The sequence below is a fragment of the Phaenicophaeus curvirostris genome, chromosome 27, assembly GCF_032191515.1.
Source record: "Phaenicophaeus curvirostris isolate KB17595 chromosome 27, BPBGC_Pcur_1.0, whole genome shotgun sequence".
Classification (NCBI taxonomy): domain Eukaryota; kingdom Metazoa; phylum Chordata; class Aves; order Cuculiformes; family Cuculidae; genus Phaenicophaeus; species Phaenicophaeus curvirostris.
Window position 1 is genome coordinate 1,945,477 of NC_091418.1, and position 20,381 is coordinate 1,965,857.

At 62.4% G+C, this 20,381-nt stretch overlaps 4 protein-coding genes across 5 annotated transcripts; 2 read left to right on the forward strand and 2 right to left on the reverse strand.

Annotated features, from left to right (window-relative positions):
• Positions 1-710: 710 nt before the first annotated feature.
• On the reverse strand, positions 711-5,088 carry REEP4 (receptor accessory protein 4). 2 transcript variants are annotated; one of them, XM_069877643.1, is made up of 8 exons: positions 5,036-5,088; positions 3,382-3,454; positions 3,202-3,278; positions 2,393-2,513; positions 2,173-2,286; positions 1,661-1,793; positions 1,423-1,565; positions 711-1,324 (listed from the first exon to the last, which is right to left on the reverse strand). In XM_069877643.1, the coding sequence occupies exons 1-8, from the start codon at positions 5,065-5,067 to the stop codon at positions 1,256-1,258; spliced, it is 762 nt and encodes a 253-aa protein (XP_069733744.1). In that variant the 5' UTR covers positions 5,068-5,088; the 3' UTR covers positions 711-1,255. The 2 variants fall into 2 exon arrangements, with proteins under 2 accessions (XP_069733744.1, XP_069733743.1); XM_069877642.1 differs by having other exon boundaries at positions 1,396-1,565.
• A 3,280-nt stretch (positions 5,089-8,368) lies between these two features.
• LGI3 (leucine rich repeat LGI family member 3) lies at positions 8,369-12,122 on the reverse strand. The gene is made up of 8 exons (XM_069877595.1): positions 11,735-12,122; positions 10,625-10,696; positions 10,467-10,538; positions 9,976-10,047; positions 9,801-9,872; positions 9,504-9,673; positions 9,267-9,431; positions 8,369-9,186 (listed from the first exon to the last, which is right to left on the reverse strand). The coding sequence occupies exons 1-8, from the start codon at positions 11,938-11,940 to the stop codon at positions 8,369-8,371; spliced, it is 1,647 nt and encodes a 548-aa protein (XP_069733696.1). The 5' UTR covers positions 11,941-12,122.
• A 631-nt stretch (positions 12,123-12,753) lies between these two features.
• On the forward strand, positions 12,754-13,977 carry SFTPC (surfactant protein C). Its single transcript, XM_069877654.1, has 5 exons — positions 12,754-12,799; positions 12,909-13,055; positions 13,166-13,306; positions 13,385-13,495; positions 13,626-13,977. The coding sequence occupies exons 1-5, from the start codon at positions 12,755-12,757 to the stop codon at positions 13,731-13,733; spliced, it is 552 nt and encodes a 183-aa protein (XP_069733755.1). The 5' UTR covers position 12,754; the 3' UTR covers positions 13,734-13,977.
• A 2,033-nt stretch (positions 13,978-16,010) lies between these two features.
• LOC138731617 (surfactant protein C-like) lies at positions 16,011-18,299 on the forward strand. The gene is made up of 5 exons (XM_069877668.1): positions 16,011-16,087; positions 17,106-17,429; positions 17,504-17,623; positions 17,705-17,815; positions 18,178-18,299. The coding sequence occupies exons 1-5, from the start codon at positions 16,046-16,048 to the stop codon at positions 18,271-18,273; spliced, it is 693 nt and encodes a 230-aa protein (XP_069733769.1). The 5' UTR covers positions 16,011-16,045; the 3' UTR covers positions 18,274-18,299.
• The last annotated feature ends 2,082 nt before the right edge of the window (positions 18,300-20,381 follow it).

Sequence of the window (20,381 nt, forward strand, 5' to 3'; positions counted from 1 at the left end):
GCCACCTCCACCTAAGCTGCTCCAACAACCCCTGCCCAGCTCCGCAGCGGGGCGGCTGCTGCCCCGAGGAGGCTGCAGGCGTTCTCGCTGCCCTGGGAAGACCCTCAGAAGCATAAAAGCAGCCAGGGGGCTAAAAATAAAGGTGGCCTGAGGGGTGAAGGCAGGAAGGATTGGGAAAGAGAGGATTGATGCCAGAGAGCAGGGCATCGGGGGACAGGAGGGCTCCTGGGGGCAGGAGAGGCAACGCGAGCAGCATCGTCACCTCGTGCCACCCTGGGAAGAGGACAAAGTCCCCAGGGGAAGGGGCAAAGGGAGCCGAGAGCCTTGGGAGAGATTGGGGAGCCCCTGCAGGGAGAGGGCAGGTGCCCATGACTGGCGGGACAAGCCAGGGCTGGTGGCCAGGACAGGGACATCTGTCTGCAGCACTGGCTGAGCGCCGGGGACACGGGTGTGCCAGCGGCTGCTGCTGCCACGCTGTGGGGCACACGGCTACTGCACGAAGGGGCTGCGAGGCATCCCTGCACCCCAGCACCCCTAGACCTGCATCACTGCACCCCAGCACCCCAACATCCTTGGACCTGCATCCCTGGACCTGCGTCCCTGGACCCCAGCACACCTGGACCTGCATCCCTGCACCCCAGCATCCCTGCACCCCAGCTCCCGGGGAAGGGGACAGATTTTAAGCAAAGCGGATGACTCCTGCTTCCGAAAGTCTGAAATAACGTTTATTTTACCACATATAAAACGCTCTGTCTGGGAGGGGGGAACATTAAAAGCCGCGCGGTGCCAGCCAGGGCACTCTCAGGCACCAGCACCCTGGTTTCAGGTGTGGGGGTGTCAGTCTGAACGTGTGAGGTGGGGGGTGTCTGGTCAGAGGCTGCATCTTTGGCTTCAGAGGAGAGCTGGGACGAGGCACAGCCCCTCGCCAGGTCCCAGGGGGTGTCAGGAATAAGGCACCGTGGCAGCAGGAGAGAGGGAGGGCCCACAGGGATGCCGAGCCGAGGATGGGGCTCCCCTGCAAAGCCTGTAGTGATTCTAGCACCCCTAAAGACCCACGGCGATGGGGTCCAGGAGGGGGCAGAGGCAGCAGCAGCGTGGGGAGCAGCTACACCCCCTTCCCGAGGCAGCCAGAGGTGCAGAGGTCAGAGGAGGCATTTACAGTGTAAGGAAGTGGGGGCTCAAACCGTTGCTCTCTCCTGCTGCTGCAGCAGCAAACTCGTGTTAAGACTCTTGGCAAAGGGTTTTCCCGGGGCCATCAGCTCTCCTGCTCCGACGGAGCCACCACTTTCTTCCTGATCCGGCTGCGCAAGAGTCGGGAAGAGCCCTAGGCAAGGGGAGGGATGGGTCAGGTCCCCCTCATCCCATCCCGTCCCATCCCACCCCACCCCATGGTACCTCTTTGGCTGATGTCTTCTTCCTCACCCTGGGCAGGCTCTGGCTTCGAGCGAGGAATTTGGAGCCCCGGGCGCGCGGCAAAGGCTCAGGCGAGAGCTGCGAATCCGACCAGAGCTCCTCATCCTCCGTCTCGCTCCCGTACTGCCCCCCGGCCGAGGGCATGCCGTAGGCTGGGGACAGGGGGACACGTGACAGCTCCTGGCGTGCCACCCCCGGGGGTTGGATTGGAGCCCCCCCACAACCAAGACACCCCCCTAAAGCTCACCCCGCAGCTGCTGGCAGTTTTCCTGCTCCTCCAGGTACAGCGGGTCCTGGTAGAGCACGGGGGCATCGTCGGGGATGGAGCGCAGGTCCTGCATGCTGAAGCTGCGGAGCCGCCCGACCAGCACGCCCTGGCTCTGGGGGACACAAAGGATGGAATCAGAGAACAAATCATGGAATGGTTTGGGGTGGAAGGGACCTCAAAGCCAGTTCCACCTCCCTGCCATGGGCTGGGACACCTCCCACTGGATCAGGTTGCTCCAAGCTCCATCCAACCTGGCCTTGAACCCCTCCAGGGATGGAGCAGCCACCACTGCTCTGGGCAACCTGGGCCTCCCCATCCTCATCCTGAAAAAAGGGCTTTGGGACTCGCTTCCCAAAGCACCCAAACGCAGGGCCAGGCACCCACAAGCCAGGGCTCTGCACCCAGAGACCCCCCTCCAACACCCACCCCACTGATGCCACCCCACGCAGGATCCTATAGGGGAGTGGAGCAGCCCAGCTGGTTCCTGGTACCTTGGTGGCCGCCTGGACCGCGGCGGTGGCTGCAATGTTGAGTCCCCTCTTGCCAAAGCGAATCATCGTCTCGTAGCTGCGCTCCCTGGCCCGGATGATGTAGGAGTCGATCTCCTGCCAAGACAACCCTGGTAGCATCACCAGCTCAGGATGCTGCTCAGCCCCCTCAGCAGCACCCCCGGAGGGTGTGGGGTCACCCCCAAAGGCAGGTAGCCCTCACCTTCTCCCTGCGGGACAGCGTGGGGTGCACAAACTTGCGGTAGAGCAGGCTGGCACCGCGGGTGTAGGGGGAGAGCAGCCAGATGACAAAGGCCGTCTTGATCTCGTAGTAGAAGGGAAGCCTGATGGAGATGGGGAGAAGGTGATAGACTCACAGAATGGTTTGGGTTGGAAAGGACATCAAAGCCCATCCAGTTCCACACCTCCCACTGGATCAGGGGCTCCAAGCCCCATCCAGCCTGGCCTTGAACCCCTCCAGGGATGGGGCAGCCACCCCTGCTCTGGGCAACCTGGGCCAGGGCCTCCCCACCCTCACAGCAAAATATTTCTCCCTAAGATCTCTTCTCAATTTCCCCTCTTGCAGCTTCAAACTGCTCCCCCTCTCCCTGTTCTCCCTGATCAGGAGCCCCTCTCCAGCTTTCCTGGAGCCCCTTTCTGTGCTGGAAGCTGCTCTAAGGTCTCCCTGGAGCCTTCTCCAGGCTGAACAACCCCAACTCTCTCAGCCTGTCCTCATACAGGAGGTTCTCCAACCCCTTGGATCATCTCCGTGGCCTCCTCTGCACTCGCTCCAACAGCTCCATGTCCTCCCTGTGCTGGGGATGGGGACAAGCAGACACCAGCGGGTCCAAGGGCACCTCCTGGTCCTTTGTGGGATGGATGGTGCCTCTCTCCGTACCCCCAGGCCTGGAGACCCACAGAGGAGCAGCCGATGCCCGTCTCCTCACACATGGAGCCAGAGATGCAGCCGTCCTTCCACCTCCCAGCGCACGGGGACCCCAGCAGACCCGCTGACCCACACAGCGGCCTCACCAGGAGATGAGAAGGTCCGTGAAGGTCTCGGTGGCCATGAAGAGCGCAAAGATGATCCAGTACATCATCCAGCGGACCTGAGCGGAGCGGGAGAACGTATCAGCCTGGGGCTGGAGGAGCAAAGAAGGAGCCCCCAGCCCCCATGGGGCGAAGGAGGAGCTGCCCAGCCACCGGACTCACGTATTCCCGGATGTTTTTGGACTTCACAGCCTTGTAGGAAGCGTAGGCAGGGTAGAGCATCCCAAAAAGCAGCCTGTAGCGGAGAGGGGGGGTGAGGCAGGCGGGCCAGCCGCCGCAGAGCAGCAGCAGCAGCGACCAGCAGAGCTGCCTCCCCCAGCGCCGCAGCTTCACCTTCAGCCCCTCCAGCACCATCCCAGCTTCAGCAAAATAAAAATAAATAGAGCGGCAGCATCCCGGTGTCGCTCCCACACCCTCGCCCACCTCCGTGGGGACCGGCCAGACCTGTCGAGGCGGCAGGAGGCCCAGCCCAGCCGGGGGAGGCTCAGCACCCGCTGAGGGAAGGATTGGGGTGCCAGGTGCCACCCCAAAATCCAGCGCCCCACATCTCCGGGTCAGCCCATCCCAGCGGGGAGGGGGATGCGGGTGCCCCCCCCCGTCTCGCAGCTGCAGGGTGTCCCTCACGTGCTGGGCTACTGGGTACCCAGCTCAGCTAGCCACAGCGCAGAAACCAAGGGAGCAAGAGGCACCCCTGCAGCACCCCCGCTTCCAAAACCAGGCAACGCTCCCCTCCACGGGATACCCGCACCCTGCATCCCCCCAGGAACCTCCTCACCCTTCATCCCCCCCCCACTAGATATCCCACCTTCCATCCCCCCCTTCACCCTGCATCCCCCCCATCACCCCCCATCTCCATCGGGTAACCCCCTGCATCCCCCCCATTAGATACCCACCTTCCATCCTGCATCCCCCCCACCTTGAACCAACCCCCCTGCTTCCACCAGGAACGCCCCCCTTCCACCCTGCATCCTCCTCCCTCCACTAAATACCCCCCACTCCATCCTCTAACTTCCCTGTACCCCCCCCCACTTCCACTAGGCGCCCCCCCAACCCCTCCACCTTGCACCCCTCCCTATTAGATACCCCCCCTCTCCATCCTGCATCCCCCTCCTCCTCCCCTAGGTACCCCCCTTTCACCCCCACCCTCCCACTGGGTGCCCCCCCCCCATTAGGTACCCTCCCTCCACCTTACATCCCCCTCTCCATCCTAAATCCCCAATCCCCACCAGTCAGATCCCCCCCTCCACCAGTCAGATCCCCCCCTCCACCTCTCCCCACACACCAGTTAGCCCCCTCCCCACACACCAGTCAGACCCATCCCCACACACACACCAGTCAGACCCCCCCCACCAGTCAGACCCCCTCCCCACACACCAATCAGACCCCCGCTCCACCAGTTAAATCCCCTCCCCCCACCAGTCAGCCCCCCTCCCCCCCACCAGTTAGCCCCCTCCCCACACCAGTTAGGCCCCCCTCCCCCCCACCAGTTAGGCCCCCCTCCCCACACCAGCTAGGCCCCTCCTACACCAGCTAGGCCCCCTCCCCCCCACCAGTTAGCCCCCTCCCCCCCACCAGTTAGGCCCCCCTCCCCACACCAGTTAGGCCCCCTCCCCACACCAGCTAGGCCCCTCCTACACCAGCTAGGCCCCCTCCCCCCCACCAGTTAGGCCCCCCCCACCAGTTAGGCCCCCCTCCCCCCCACCAGTTAGGCCCCCCCCACACCAGTTAGGCCCCACACACACCAGTTAGGCCCCTCCCCACACCAGTTAGGGCCCCCCAACACCAGTTAGCCCCACCCCCCGGGACCCCCACTCACACAATCAATCTGCTGAGCACCCAGGACACCATGGTTGCAGCCGCAGCCGGACAAACCCCTTCAAACTCCTTAAAACCCCTCAACCCCCCCAAAAAAACCTCTATCCCCACCCCCCTCCTCCCCAGCGGCGCGAAGGCAACTTGAATGTTGCGGCCTCCGCGCAAGCGCCCAACGCCCCGGTGGGCCCCACCGCTCTTAAAACGGCAACAACGGCCCTCAATGGGGAGCGGCGGCTCTTAAAGGGGCAACGCCGCCTCTTAAAAGGGCAACGCCAGCCCTTAAAAGGGCCGGGTCCCAAAGTCCAGGGGTGGGGTCCGGTGCGTCATGGGTGCTGCCCCCAAAAATAGGTGGGTTGGCGTTCTTTTTTTTGTTTTAAAGCACCTCAAAGGGAAAGATTTGGGGTGCTGGTGGAGGAGAAGCTCGGCAGGAGCTGGCAATGTGTGATTGCAGCCCAGAAATCACAGAATCATAGAATCACAGAATCATAGAATCATAGAATCATAGAATCACCAGGTTGGAAAAGACCCAACAGGTCATCGAGTCCAACCATTCCCATCAATCACTAACCCATGACCCTGAGTACCTCATCCACCCGTCCCTTAAACACCTCCAGGGAAGGTGACTCAACCCCCTCCCTGGGCCGCATCCAAAGCGATGGGACCAGCAGGGATGGAGAAGGTCCTGCCCCTCTGCTCCACTCTGTGAGACCCACCTGGAGCCCTGGGTCCAGTTCTGGAGTCCTCAGCACATTGATGACATGGAGCTGTTGGTGCGAGGCCAGAGGAGGCCACAGAGATGATCCCATCATCTTGCCCTGGGGTGCTGGAGCACCTCCCATACATCCATAGGAGATGTTTTAGCACATGATAAATGCCTCCTGCATGAGGATGGGCTGAGAGAGTTGGGGTTGTTCAGCCTGGAGAAGAGAAGGCTCCAAGGAGAGCTTAGAGTAGCTAAAAGGGGCTCCAGGAAAGCTGGGGAGGGGCTCTGGATCAAGGAGGGCAGGGAGAGGACAAGGAGGAACGGTTTTGAGCTGAAGGATGAGAGAGAGAGATGAGATCTTAGGAAGAAATGCTTTCCTGTGAGGTCCTGACCCAGGCTGCCCAGAGCAGTGGTGGCTGCTCCATCCCTGGAGGGGTTCAAGGCCAGGTTGGATGGGGCTTGGAGCCCCCGATCCAGTGGGAGGTGTCCCTGCAATTCCAGGGGTGGGAGAGGGCAGGGTTGGGTGCGCTGGGGCTCTGGGTGGAGGTGGGAGCGCTGCTGGGTGATGCCGAGGGAGTCAGAGGTGCTGGCACCAGCCCGAGGTGTTGATTCAGCGGGGTTAAGCCTCAACCCCTGCAAAATCCCCTCCCTGGCGCACCTCACCTGGGTTTACGTGTGCGCTTAACCTTCAGTGCCTGCTTTGGGTGTGTTGGTTGAACCAGGGCCAGGGTGGGGATCCCTGCAAGATGCTCAAGAGAAAATAGGAGCTGCTTCCTCCTCCCCGAGCCAGAGCAGGGCTCAAAGTCCTCCCCGAGGGACCTGCTACCGCCTTCCCCTTTCCATCCCAGGGCATCCCAGCACCACAACCCCAGTCACGGCCGCTGTCAAGGTGCCAGCAGCCCCCTACGCTGCTCCCCGTGCTTCCCACTCAGCTGGTGGGATGGGGAAACTGAGGCACGGAAGCATTTAACGCCCTCCTGTGCTTCCCACTCAGCTGGTGGGATGGGGAAACTGAGGCACAGAAGCGTTTAATGCCCTGGGCTGCAGGGCAGGGCTGGATCCCGTTGCGGGGGCTGCACCAGGGAAGGCAGCAGGTTCAGGCCCTGCAGCAACCAAGGTCAAACCCAGCTCCCAAAAGCTGGTTGTGCCCCGGGGTGCTTGTTGCCTTGATTTGTGAGCTTAATTGGTGGTTTTTTCCATGCATATTTATGTCCCTGGCGGACAGGGAAATGCTCCCCTGGAAAACCAGTTGGGTGGTGGAGCAGGTGCTGGAGCAGCTGGGGGGCAGGGACTCCTGCGCAGAGATCGTGGGGGACACAGGCAGGGCTGGGGGTCACAGTGTGTTTATTGTGGGGTGCGTTCCGCAGGCGCTACACCCCGGGGGCGGCTGCACGCAGCGTCCTGCCCAGCAGCGGGGGCGCAGGGGCAGCGGGAGCTGCTGGATGGGCACAAACTGGGATGGGAGGTGGCCAGTCCTGCTTCTGCGGGTGGTGGGACCATCTCGGTGGCATCCTGCTAGCCTGGAGCATCCCGTCCTCTTCAGGGCATCCCGTCCGCTTTGGAGGATCCCATCTGCCTGGGGGCATCCCATCCATATCCATCTCGGAGCATCCCACCCACTCCTGGCATCCCATCTGCATCCACCTAGGAGCATCCCACTGGCCTCAAGCATCCTATCTGCCTCGAATATCCCATCCACATCCACCTAGGAGCATCCCATTAGCCTCAAGCATCTCATCCACCTCATATATCCCATCCACGTCCACCTAGGAGCATCCCATTGGCCTCAAGCATCTCATCCACCTCAAATATCCCATCCACGTCCACCTAGGAGCAACCCATTGGCCTCAAGCATCCCATCCACCTCGAGTATCCCATCCATGTCCACCTAGGAGCAACCCATTGGCCTCGAGCATCCCATCCACCTCGAGTATCCCATCCATGTCCACCTAGGAGCAACCCATTGGCCTCAAGCATCCCATCCACCTCGAGTATCCCATCCATGTCCACCTAGGAGCAACCCATTGGCCTCGAGCATCCCATCCACCTCGAGTATCCCATCCATGTCCACCTAGGAGAATCCCGTTGGCCTCAAGCATCCCATCTGCCCCAAATATCTCATCTATGTCCACCTTGGAGCATCCCACTGGCCTCAAGCATCCCATCCACCTCAAATATCCCATCCACGTCCACCTAGGAGCATCCCACTCGCCCTGAACATCCCATCCACCCTGGCTCTGCCCATGCACATCCCTGTCTGCCACCCCACTGCCGTGTCCCCAGACCTCCTTGCCACGAGCCACTAGCTCCTGCCTGCATCCCCCCTCCTGCCTGCATCCTGTGGGTGCTGCACGTGGGGAAACTGGGAGTGTCAGGGGGGAAACTGGGTCTTCCAGGGGGGAAACTGAGGCCCGTGGCTTCTCCTGGCAGCAGGACCAGGGTCTGGGTGCTTTGAAGGGCAGGTGAACCCAGGGCGTTGTCCCCAGGCGGTGACCACAGGGCCAAACCAGCTGCAGGCAGGAGGAAGGGGCTGCCAGGCGCATGCGTGTCCCCGGGGTGGGAGCAGGCGGCTCTTGGGGGAGGCAAAAGCCACCTCGGGGCCGCGCGAGCAGCCCGGGATTTGCCTCCTTGCTAGAGGCTGAGGTCCACCACCACGTGCCGGTAGACCAGCGTGTTGGCCTTGAAGCTGGGAGCCAGGAGGAGCTGCACGTCGGCAGCCGGCACGTAGCGGAAAGCCCGCGGCGCCTGTACCGACAGCTCCTGGAACTTGGAGAACTTCTGCTTCTCCTCTTCCCACAGGTAGACGTGGGTGAAGGAGAAGTCACTGCCCAGCGCCAGGTACTGCCGCTGCTCCACCGAGAAGGGCTGCATCACCATGGAGCCGCGGGACGGCAGCGTCTGCAGCTCGATGAAGCGCTGCCCTTCCCAGCGCACCACTTTGGAGTCGCCGATGTAGCGGCTGAGGCAGAGGAACTGGTCCCGCTTCACCTTGAAGTGCTTCACCATCTGCACGTCCAGCATCTCCCCCACCTCCCCCTGCAGCGTGAATTGCTTCTGCGCCCGGCTCCACTGGTAGATGACGGGCGCCTGGGAGCTGCTGGAGATGATCAGCCGGGGTTTGCCGTCGTTCTCCACGTACTCCACGTCGGTGTCGCGGTGCCAGGCGTGGAGAGCTTGGTGGGAGTAGAAGCCGTTCTGGTTGAGGCGGTAGAGGCTGGTGGAACCCGCCTTGGAGCTGTCGGCGATGACGAAGTACCAGTCGCCTTCGATCTGGAAGGCCTCAATGTCGTTGGGCTTGCGGGTCTTCTGGTCGTCGATGTCTTGGATCTTGATGAACTTGTCCACGGCCGTGTCCCAGCGGTAGATGTAGGAGCCGCCGAAGAGCTGAGCCACCACCACGTAGAGCTGGTCCTGAGCCACGATGGGCTTGCAGTGCACGGCCGAGTGAGCTGCGGGGCAGGAGCACGTCATCAACGGCTCCATCACCCCAACTGGAGGTGCCAACCCAGCGAGAGGACCCCAACCTTACCGGGGATGTGGTCAAAGTCGCGTAGCTTGCGCTCCACATAGTCCCACTTGAGGACGGCGCAGCTGCTGGATCCGGGCTGCGCCAAGGCGATGTAGAGGTCGCTGGCATAGGTGAAGGGCTCGGCTGACACCGACTGGAAGGGCAGCACCTGGTGCACCACGAAGTCTGTGGGGAGAGGTGGAAGTGAGGGGCAGGGAGCCCGGGAGCGGGGCGAGGGGCAGCCACGACCCCTCTTACCCGTGGTGATGCACTGGAAGTCGCTGAGCGCCAGGTCGCGGATCCGCTGGCCCTCGAACTGCCCGGGGCTGCTGCAGAAGACGGCGGGGACCGTGGTGTTGGTGCTCTCCAGCCACTCCACCAGCCACTTGATCTTGCAGTCGCAGGCCAATGTGTTGCCCCGCAGGTCCCTGCCGAGGGTGGCACCGAGTCACCCCCAGCACCCAGCCTGGAGCGAGCAGAGCACCCCGAGCACAGGGATGTCACCCCCTCCCCAGCCCCATGTTCTCGGGGTCCCTGGAGCCACAGCAGCCTTACAGGTCGCTTAGGATGTCCAGTGGCTTGAAGAGGTCCCGGGGAAGTGTCTGGAGGTTGTTGTTGGCCAAGGACCTGGGGGAAAAGAGTGGCCACGGAGGTGACACAGCCCTGGTCACAGTGGAGGGACAAGAGCCATCCCTGTGTCCCCAGGGAACGCAGGACGCCAGGTACTCACAGGTGGGTCAGGGACTTGAGCCCACGGAAGGTGCCCTTCGAGAGAGCCTGGATGTCGTTGTTCTCGATGAACCTGGGATGGGAGGAGGTGGTGGCAGAGCCACCTCAAGGGCATCAGTCCCTATGGGGACCCCTGCCCTTCCGGAGCCCTCCCCAGGACTGTCCCCATCCCTGTGTCCCCATCCATGTAGCCCTGTGTCCCCATTCATGTGTCCTCATCCCTGTACCCCCATCCCTGTGTCTCCATCCCCAGCCCCCACCCCCACGTCCCCACCCCCATGTCCCCATCCCCATATCCCCATCCCCATATCCCATCCCCATGTCCCCATCCCCATATCCCCATCCTCATGTCCCCATCCCCATGTCCCCATCCCCATATCCCCATCCCCATGTCCCCATCCCCATATCCCCATCCCCATGTCCCCATCCTCATATCCCCATCCCCATATCCCCACCCCCGTGACCCCATCCCCACGTCCCCACCCCACGCACAGGTACTGGAGGTGGGAGAGGCCAGTGAAGGCGTTGTCCCCGATCAGCGTGAACTTGTTGGAGTTCAGCAGGCTGCAAAGAGAGGGAGGAGACATCAACGCAAGGGTCGGGCACAGGCGTGGCACTGGGATCCGCGGCCACCGGTGTGGGGGACGTACAGGAACTGCAGCGAGGGGATGTGGGCAAAGGCTGCCTCTCGGATCTCCGTGAAGGCTGCATTCACCATCGTCCTGTGGGGGAGATGAAGCCTCATAGAATCATAGAATCACCAGGTTGGAAGAGACCCACCGGATCGAGTCCAACCATCCCCATCAATCACTAACCCATGTCCCTCAGCGCCTCATCCACCCGTGCCTTAAACCCCTCCAGGGAAGGGGACCCAACCCCCTCCCTGGGCAGCCTCTGCCAGGGACCAATGACCCTTTCCGTGAAAAATTTTTTCCTAATGTCCAGCCTGAACCTCCCCTGGCGGAGCTTGAGGCCATTCCCTCTCATCCTGTCCCCTGTCCCTTGGGAGAAGAGCCCAGCTCCCTCCTCTCCACAACCTCCTCTCAGGGAGTTGGAGAGAGCAATGAGGTCTCCCCTCAGCCTCCTCTTCTCCAGGCTAAACACCCCCAGCTCTCTCAGCCGCTCCTCTTGTTCTCCAGCCCCTTCACCAGCTTCGTTGCTCTTCTCTGGACTCGCTCCAGAGCCTCAACATCCTTCTTGTGGGGAGGGGGCTCTGTCCCTGCTCCCACCCGGCGTGTACCCCTGCTCACCAGGGATGGCTGCTGGGTGCAGGGTCACCCATGGAAGAGCATTCCCAGCACGGATCCTGGGCTGGCACCCGCCCCACAGCCTGCAGCAACACCCGGCGTGAGTCGGCATCATACAAAGACGCGTGCACACACGCATTTACACACACACATCCACTGCTCACACCTGTGCAAGGTCCTAGAGTAGCGCCGTGTCCCCAGGAACCCTCCAGCCGCGTCCCCTTGGGGCTCTGCTCCCCAAGGTCACAGCAGACGGGGAGCGCGGTGGGGAAGAGCTGCAGCCCAGCTCCATCCCTGCCACCACAGCAGGATGCGGGGACCAGTCCTGGCGTGTCCCCAGCCCCCTTGTCCCCCCACCCAGAGCCCCCCGTACCCCACACAACCACGCGTTTGCCACCAAGGCAGCACGAAGAGGCCGTCCCTGCCACCCCAAGGCAGCCTGGAGCCCCTGCCAGCGCGGCACCCCGGGGACCCCACCTGCTCCCCATCCCCATCCCAGCACGGGGGACTCACAGCGAGATGACCTCCGGAGGGAGATTCTTAGGCACAGCCTTGGAGTCCACGCAGAAAGCCGTGTCGCGGGTGCAGGAGCAGGTGGGGGGACAAGGGGGTGGCCGCGGGGGACGCCGACCCCCGGCTGGCAGCCAGAGCCAGGCCAAGGCGAGGAAGAGGAGGAGAGCGGAGAGCTGGCCCCTCAGCATCCTCCTGCCGCGCTGCATCTCCTCGGCCTAGCCCTGCTCTCTCCCGCAGAGCTGATCCTTCTCCTCCTGCTGCGCCTGGGAGCTGCGACGAAGCGTTTTTCCTCTTTCCCTTCTCTGGAGATTTCAGTGCGGAGGGGAAGCGACGGTGGTGGCGGAGGATGCCGGCACGCAGCCCGCTGCTCTGCAGCGCATCATGCTCTGCTGCTGCTGCGGGAGGGAGGGAGGGAGGGATGGGGCTGAGTGACAGCGCGAGCATCCGTGTGCGTGCGTGTCCTCGCTCGCATGCAGCGTGCGAACACGGGGATGCACGCGGGATGTGGTGGGAGCTCGCAGGATGGGGGACAGGATGGTACCCGCAGAGGTGATGCCGCCGCAGCTCTCCCACCCGAGCGCCCTCGCCAGCTCCCTGCCAGGTGGCGGGAGGCACTGGGCGTCCGTCCATCCTGTTCCAGGCACGGAGATCCCGGCCAACAATGAGCCCAGCCAGCAAATTCCCCGCGCTGGGGCGGGGGGGGCTGCAGCTGCACATGCACCGCGCTGCAGGCACCAGGGGCGCATGCTAAGGGTGCCCAGAGCCTTGGGTTGGGTGTGGAGGGTGGACACGCTCTGCCAGCCCTATATTTGCCTTGCCCCCACCCCGTAACCAGCCAAATGCTGGGAAAAGGCCCTTGGAGGTTCCTACCCGCGCCCCGGCTCCTCTCCAGGCTCAGCAAACAAAGCACAAGTGGCACCTCGGAGGGGCCTCAGCCTCCTCCCACCCACCCAGGACCTTATAAATGCCCCCAGCTCCAGCTGGCAAAGGGACAGGAGCCACACGGCGAGGGAGGGCGAGATGGACGACAGCTCCAAAGAGGCGCTGATGGAAGAGGCCCCTCCGGTAAGGAGCACCCATGGCTTCACCCAGGGATCCGGCGTGGGGCTGAGCGCCGGCTCCTTTCCCCAGCCCCACGCCAGCGGCTCAGCCGGGTGCCTCCCTGTGTCCCCAGAGGTACACGGCCTCCCCGAGCCAGCCCTGCGCCTCCGACCAGCTCAAGAGCCTCCTGGTCGCGGTGGCGGTGCTGGTCATCTTCATGGTGGTCATCGCTGCCTTCCTCCTGCTGGGGCTGCACATCACCGAGATGCACGCCGAAACGGTGAGGGGAGGAAGCCACGGGACAGGATTGGCTTCGGCACCGGCTGCTGGAGCTACACGAGGATGAGGTTTAGACCCCAGAAAGGTCCCTGATCCACCTCCACCCAACAGGTCTTGCGAATGACCATCCATGGCCTGGATGGCAAGGGGACCCCTCAGCACCTCTCCATGAGCAAGAAGGAAAGGATCGGGACGTTCGCCGTGCGGGACGGGCTCAACGCCTCTGCCATGGTGGTGTACGACTACGAGAAGGTGTGCGGGCAGCCTGGGGACACCGCAGGGTGGGTGGCAGGGACAGGGACGAGGTGACCCAGCTCTGTCTGCAAACAGTTGCTGGTCGGCTACAGGACCTGGCAGCACCGCGCCTGCTACGTCACCCGCGTGGAGAAGGACAGCGTCCCAGGGCTGGATGCCGTCACCAAGACCTTCCAGCAGCGGCAGGTGAGCGGGGGCAATGCTTCTGGGATGGGGTTGAGTCCGTCCCTGCATCCCAGGCAGCCGGACCCGAGAGCGGGGATGCTGGGCTTGCGGTGGCGAGGTTGGCATCCCCTCCGTGTCCTCTCTCCTGCAGGATGAGATGAAGGAGAGTGGGGACCACGCCGTGCCCCTGGCTGACCGCTCCATGCTGGGCACCACCGTAAACATCCTCTGCAGCGCCGTCCCCGTGTACTGGGCTTAGAGAGCCCCGGGGTCAGGACAGCGGGATGGGGATGTCACCGTCCCCGTAATCCCTGCATTACCTTCCAGGCGGGATGCTCAGGCATCTCTCCTCAAGCTCATCTGGCGTGCAACCCAGGAACAGCCGCCCCAGCACGGGGATGCTCATTCCACTCGGCACCGTGGCTTTCCCACAGTTCTTGCAATAAAGGAGCGGGATTTGCTTTTGGATTTGCTTCTGTCTGCAAAGTAAAGCCTGTGCCCTTGCCTCCGAGTGCTGCTCTCATCCTTCCAAACCTTCCTGGGATATTGAGACAAGGTGGCACGGTGTCCCGGGATGTCCTGAGCGTGGTGGGTGCATCCCTTGCCTTGGTGGCTCTTGGCGAGGAGCCCTGGGGTGGCACTCACATGTCCCCACATTGTGCTCTGTGCTCCCAGGCTGTGGGGCCAGATTTCACCCCACCGTGTCCTCCCAGATGGCACAGAGGAGGTGGCACCACAGCCTCTGCTCCTCCAGCCCATCCCCAGAGGGGTTCAAGGCCAGGTTGGATGGGGCTTGGAGCCCCTGATCCAGTGGGAGGTGTCCCTGGGTGGAACTGGCTGGATTTTGAGGTCCCTTCCAACCCAAACCATTCTGTAATTCTGTGATTCTGCGACTGTGCCGCATCCCCAGAGGGAGCCAAGGGGCTGAGCAGGGCATCCACAGACACCCGGTCCATCTTGCTTCCACCCATTGGCCCTGCAAGCTCCAGCTTCTCTGCTCCAAAGCATCTGGGAGCATCCTTGGGGGACACCTCCAAGTTCTGCACCTGAGAACAGGGATCACTGGGGCTGGGAGGGAGAACAGATACCCCAGCAGGACCCGATCCAGAGTCCCCAGGATCACAGCACTGGGGAAAAGGGAATTATTGGGACTGGAGGAAGAACTGAGACCCCAGGAGGACCAAATCCAGAGCCCCTAGGAGCACAGCACTGGGGAAAGGGGAATTATTGGGGCTGGAGGGAGAACTGAGACCCCAGAAGGACCCAATCCAGCCCCACCAGGAGCACAGCACTGGGAAAAAGGGAATTATTGGAGCTAGAGGGAGAACAGAAACCCCAGGAGGACCCAATCCAGAGGCCCCAGGAGCACAGTGCTGGGGAGAAGGGAATTATTTGGGCTGGAGGGAGAACTGAGACCCCAGGAGGACCCAATCCAAAGGCCCCAGGAGCACAGTGCTGGGAAAAAGGGAATCAAAGGGGCTAGAGGGAGAACAGAGTCCCCAGCAGGACCCAATCCAGCCCCTCTAGGAGCACACGGGTGCTGGGCAGCGTGGTTTAACCTTTAATAGGTTCTAACTCAGGGCTGTCCTCACATCCAGCGATGAGGGCTCGCAATTCCTTTACTGGAGATGGGAGGAAATCTGCACACATTGCCATGTGCTGGCACGGGGGTCCCAAAATGCTCTGATTCCATGTTATGGGGGCAAGGCGGGTGCTGAGGAAGGCGATAAGGGCACCTGCAGCCTCTCCCACACACCCTGTCAGAGGGCAAACACCCAGGAGCTGCTTGAGAGCCCCAAGGCAGGATGCAAAATGGGGTGCACACCCTCCCCCCCACACCTGATTCCATGCATGGGGGTTCTTGGGGGGCCAAGGGGTGGCCGGAGAGGTCCCAGCCTGCAGGAGGGACTCGCGTCCAGGCAAGGCCCAGCTGATTGCATCACTTAGGGTGACCCTCCAGAGCTGGGACCCCCTCAACCTGAGCAAATCCACACCCCGGGCTCTGCTGCCAGCCGCAAAGCTCCAGCGTGGGCAATGCAAGCCCTTCTGGTGACCGAGCATCCTCAGAACCAAGGTTGCAGAGCAGCCAGCCCGGCCGCTGTCCAAGAACTTGTTCCCATCCCATGCTGACCCCATTCCCACCCCAGCCTTGTGGTTTGCAGGAAAGCTTTGATGTCCTGTTTGCGCTTTGCCCACCTCGAGCGGCTCCAGGTGCTTGAGGAGGGTGGAGGGCCATGGGCACCAAGCCAGGTCTCACCTTGGCCGTGGCGATTGCCGGATACTCCCCGCAGGAGGGTTTGCTTTGGCCAGGGCACCTCGCTCTGGGGCAGCAGGGAGGGTCCCCGTGCCTGGGGACAAGTGTCCTCAGAGCCTCTTGACCAGCGCGTTCCCAGGGGAACCCAGCCCCGAGGGAGGGGGTCAGCAAACACAAATGGTTTGCACTCCAGAGCCCGATTGCACACCAGGGCCACAACCTCACTCACAAGGGCCACCTCATCCCCCACCCCAGCATCCCAGTATAAAGCCTTCTGCCCCGGCAGGGAGGAGGTGGAGAAGGAGGAGGAGGCACCCATGGAGAGCAGCATGAAGCAAGTGGTGGTTGAAGAGCCGGCGGTGAGTCCCTGCAACGCGCCGTGGGGTGGGGATCGCGCCGAGGGTGTCCCTGTGCCCAGCAGGGATGCTCAGCACAAGGCTTTGCCCAGTTTATCCCAGTAAGGCACACGTGGTGGAGAAAAGCCTGTGGGCTGCTGCATTCCCAGAACTCAGGGAGGTGGGATGGGAGCTGCTCCCTGGTGCAAAGCCACCCCCCAGCTCCCAGCTCTATCCCCCCAGCTCCATCCCCCAACTCCCAGCTCCATCCCCCCAGCTCCATCCCCCAGCTCCCAGCTCCATCCCCTCAGCTCCAGCTCCCACCTGCATCCCCCCAACTCCCATCTCCATCTCCCAGGTCCCACCTCCAGCTCCCAGCTCCAGCTCCCACCTGCATCCCCCCAGCTCCCAGCTCCCACCTCCAGCTCCATCTCGCAGCTCCAGCTCCCACCTGCATCCCCCCAGCTCCCAGCTCCCACCTCCAGCTCCATCTCGCAGCTCCAGCTCCCACCTGCATCCCCCAAGTTCCCATCTCCATCTCCCCAGCTCCCAGCTCCATCTCCCCAGCTCCCAGCTCCCATCTCCATCTCCCCAGCTCCCATATCCATCTCCCCAGCTCCCAGGTCCCACCTCCAGCTCCCACCTGCATCCCCCCAGCTCCCACCTTCAGCTCCATCTCGCAGCTCCAGCTCCCACCTGCATCCCCCAAGCTCCCATCTCCATCTCCCAGGTCCCACCTCCAGCTTCCAGCTCCCACCTGCAGCTTCCAGCTCCCACCTGCATCCCCCAAGCTCCCATCTCCATCTCCCAGGTCCCTGCTCCAGCTTCCAGCTCCCACCTGCATCCTCCCAGCTCCCACCTCCATCTCCATCTCGCAGCTCCAGCTCCCACCTGCATCCCCCCAGCTCCCATCTCCATCTCCCAGGTCCCACCTCCAGCTCCCACCTGCATCCCCCCAGCTCCCACCTCCATCTCCCAGGTCCCACCTCCAGCTCCCAGCTCCAGCTCCCACCTGCTTCCCCCTCACCCCTTTCCCACGCAGGACTCGGAGAAGGGCTGCTGCGGCCCTGGCTGCTGCCTGACCTGCTGTGCCAAGTGCGCGCGGTGCTGCTGCCTGCCCCCGTGCTGCAGGTGCCCCAAGTGCCCCAAGTGCCTCAAGTGCCCCGGCTGCTGCGGCGGCGGCTGCGGCGGCTGCATCAAGAGGTCCATCTGCTGCCTGCCTCGCCTGCTCTGCTCCCTGCCCCGCAAGATCCTCAAGTGCGGCAGCCTCAAGTGCCTCCTCATCGTGGTGGTGGTGGTCATCCTGCTGGTGGTGGTCATCATGGGCGCCCTGCTGATGTGGCTGCGCGCGGGCAGCGCCGACAACGTAAGTGGGGACCCTCAGCATCCTCCGGGAGGGGCTGCGGCAGGCACTGAGCTCCCCCCACCGCGCTCCCCCAGGTCCTGTGGATGTCAGCGGATGGGTTATGGAGAGCGCCAGCCTGGGAGGAGGATGCAGCCACTTTCTACCTGGATAATGCGGATGGAAACCCGGCCATGGTCATCTACGATTACAAGAATGTGAGCAGGGAGCCCGGCGCGGCCCAAGGGGATGGGGAAGGGGTGGTGGGATGGAGCTGATGTGGGTTTCTCTGCAAACAGCTGCTGGTGAGCTACAGATCCCAGCTGCACCGTGCCTGCTACATCACCCGCGTGGACAAGGACAACATCCCAGGGCTGGACACGATCGCCGAGACCTTCCAGCGCTGGCAGGTAAGTGCCAGCTGCCTGGTTTGGCACCAGCTGGGGCATGGGGGGCACATAGAATCATAGAATCACCACGTTGGAAGAGACCCACCGGGTCATCGAGTCCAACCATTCCCATCAATCACTAACCCATGTCCCTCAGCACCTCGTCCACCCGTCCCTTAAACCCCTCCAGGGAAGGGAACTCAACCCCCTCCCTGGGCAGCCTCTCCCAGTGCCCAATGACCCTTTCTGTGAAAAATATTTTCCTAATGTTCAGCCTAAACCTCCCCATGGCTACACGGTGCTTCATGTAACCCCCCCAGTGAAGGATTGGGGTGCAGCCCTGCGCCGCTGCTGCCTCCTTTGTCCTTCTGTCCCCTCTGCAGGCTGAGCAGAGGCTCGCTCTGCCACTGGCCGATCGCTCCCTCCTGGGTACCACGACGAGCATCCTCTGCAGCGTCATCCCTGTCTACTGGGCTTAGCATTGTGGGGTGAGAGCGACAGGTCCCGCAGAAAAGGGTGAGCAGGGGGCTAGCGGGGAGGGCTGGGGGACCCCAACCCAGCCAGCAGCACCCTCACAGTGTCAGGTTTCCCTTGCAGCATCCCCTACGGACACACCATTTCAGCATCATCGATGCCTCCGCAGCCACCTCTGCGAGCAGCCCCTCATCCCACCCCAATTTCAGGAGATGCCGGGACACAAACGCAACACTCTGGGGCTGAGAAGGAGGTTATAAAGTCAGGGGGTTGGAGTTCAAGAGACGTGGGGGGCTCTGCTTCGCGGTGCTGGGGGGGCTGGTGGGTGGGTGCCTGCTTGGGCGACAGCTGGTTTGTCACTTAAGGCTTCTCAGCTTCGCCAAACCCGAGTGCAAAAACGAGCTTAAAAAAACATGACATTTAAAGAAAATTCACCGTTCCAGTTCTTCGCTCCCCGCTTGCCTGGCTCCCAGCAGCTTCTTCGCCTTAAAAATGTGTTTAAGGGCTTCGAGCAGCATTCAGGGGGATTTCTGCTCCAGCCACAGCCTGGGGGCTCACGGGAGGCGCCCCCTGAGCATCGCTCGGCACGGGACCAACCTGAGCTGCCTCCTTCTCCTGCCAACCCTGCCAGGCTGCCCTGAAAAATCTATCTGTCCTCTCTCACCCTGCAGAATTGAATAATGGATAAGGGAAGAATCAGGTCTTGGAGCTATTCCTGGTGACAGCCCGTGTCGAAGGCGGCCACGGCCTCGGGCTGCAGCCCAGGGACTGGGATTAGTGGGACAGGGATGCTGGTGTTATCAGGATTGGGCGTTATTAGAGCCCAGATGCTGATATTATCAGGATCAGGGGCTGCCAGGACCGGGATGCTGGTGTTATTGGGATCGGGTGTCGATAGGACCAGGATGCTGGTGTGATCAGGGTCAGGGGTTATTAGGATCAGGTGGTCACTAGGACCAGGGTACTGGTGTTATTGGGATCAGGGGGTGTTAGGACTGGGATGCTGGTGTTATTGGGATCAGGGCTTATTAGGACTGGGATGCTGGTATTATTGAGGTTAGGGGTTATTAGGACTGGGATGCTGGTGTTATTGGGATCAGGTGTTATTGGGTTTGGGTGTTATTAGGACCAGGATGCTGGTGTTATTGGGATCAGGGCTTATTAGAACTGGGATGCTGGTGTTATTGGGATCAGGGCTTATTAGGACCGGGATGCTGGTATTATTGGGATTAGGGGTTATTAGGATTGGGATGCTGGTGTTATTGGGATCGGGGGCTGTTAGGACTGGGATGCTGGTGTTATTGGGATCAAGCACTGGGATCTTGGTGGTAATGGGATGCTGGGATGCTGGGCCTCAGGTCAAGCACCCAGGGCAGCGGGGGGAGCACGAAGCAGCCCGGCCACAGCCCCCCGGGATGGGAACCTGCCAGCAGTGCAGCTGCCTCCCCCCAGCATCGGAGCTGAGGTGGGGTGGGGGCCACGTGCACCCCGCCACCCCCGCGCCTGGATCCAGCTCCCGTTTCCCACTCCCAGCATCCAGGGAAGCTGCTCCCCGCAGGGAGAGCGCAGCTGCGGCTGGCTGGGATGCAGGGCATGCATCCAGGGCATCCTGCAGCTCCGGGGTGCAAACACAAACCGTGGTGAGGAATTTATTGGGGAAGCTCCCAGGCTGACCAGCCAGCCCTGGGTACCAGCATCTCTCTCCCGGAGCAGCAGCTGCCAGCGGGGGTGTCGAGTTTTGCAAGGGCTCAGCTCCCCCGCCACCGGCTCAGCCTCCCCCCTCGGTGCTGGAGCAGCTGAAGATGAGCTGTCAGAAACTTGGCAGGACCCCGCTGTCCTTGTGCAATAATTCAAGCGTCCTCGTTTCTCCAGCCTGCGCGGGTGGGGGCAGGCGAGGTTTGCAGAGCGCGGGCTGCAGCATCTCTGGGTGCTGCAGCCTTGGTGAGGAGGGAGGGGACCCAGAGGAGGGGGTGTCAGCTTGGAAACCCACCCCAGAACCCAGACGGTGCAGGAGCTGCCAACCCTGCCTGCTCTCTGCTCACAAATCTCCCCCCACAAAAGTCGCTCGGTCTCTCCTCACCCCGCGTGGCGTTGCTCTCACCCACACTGGCTT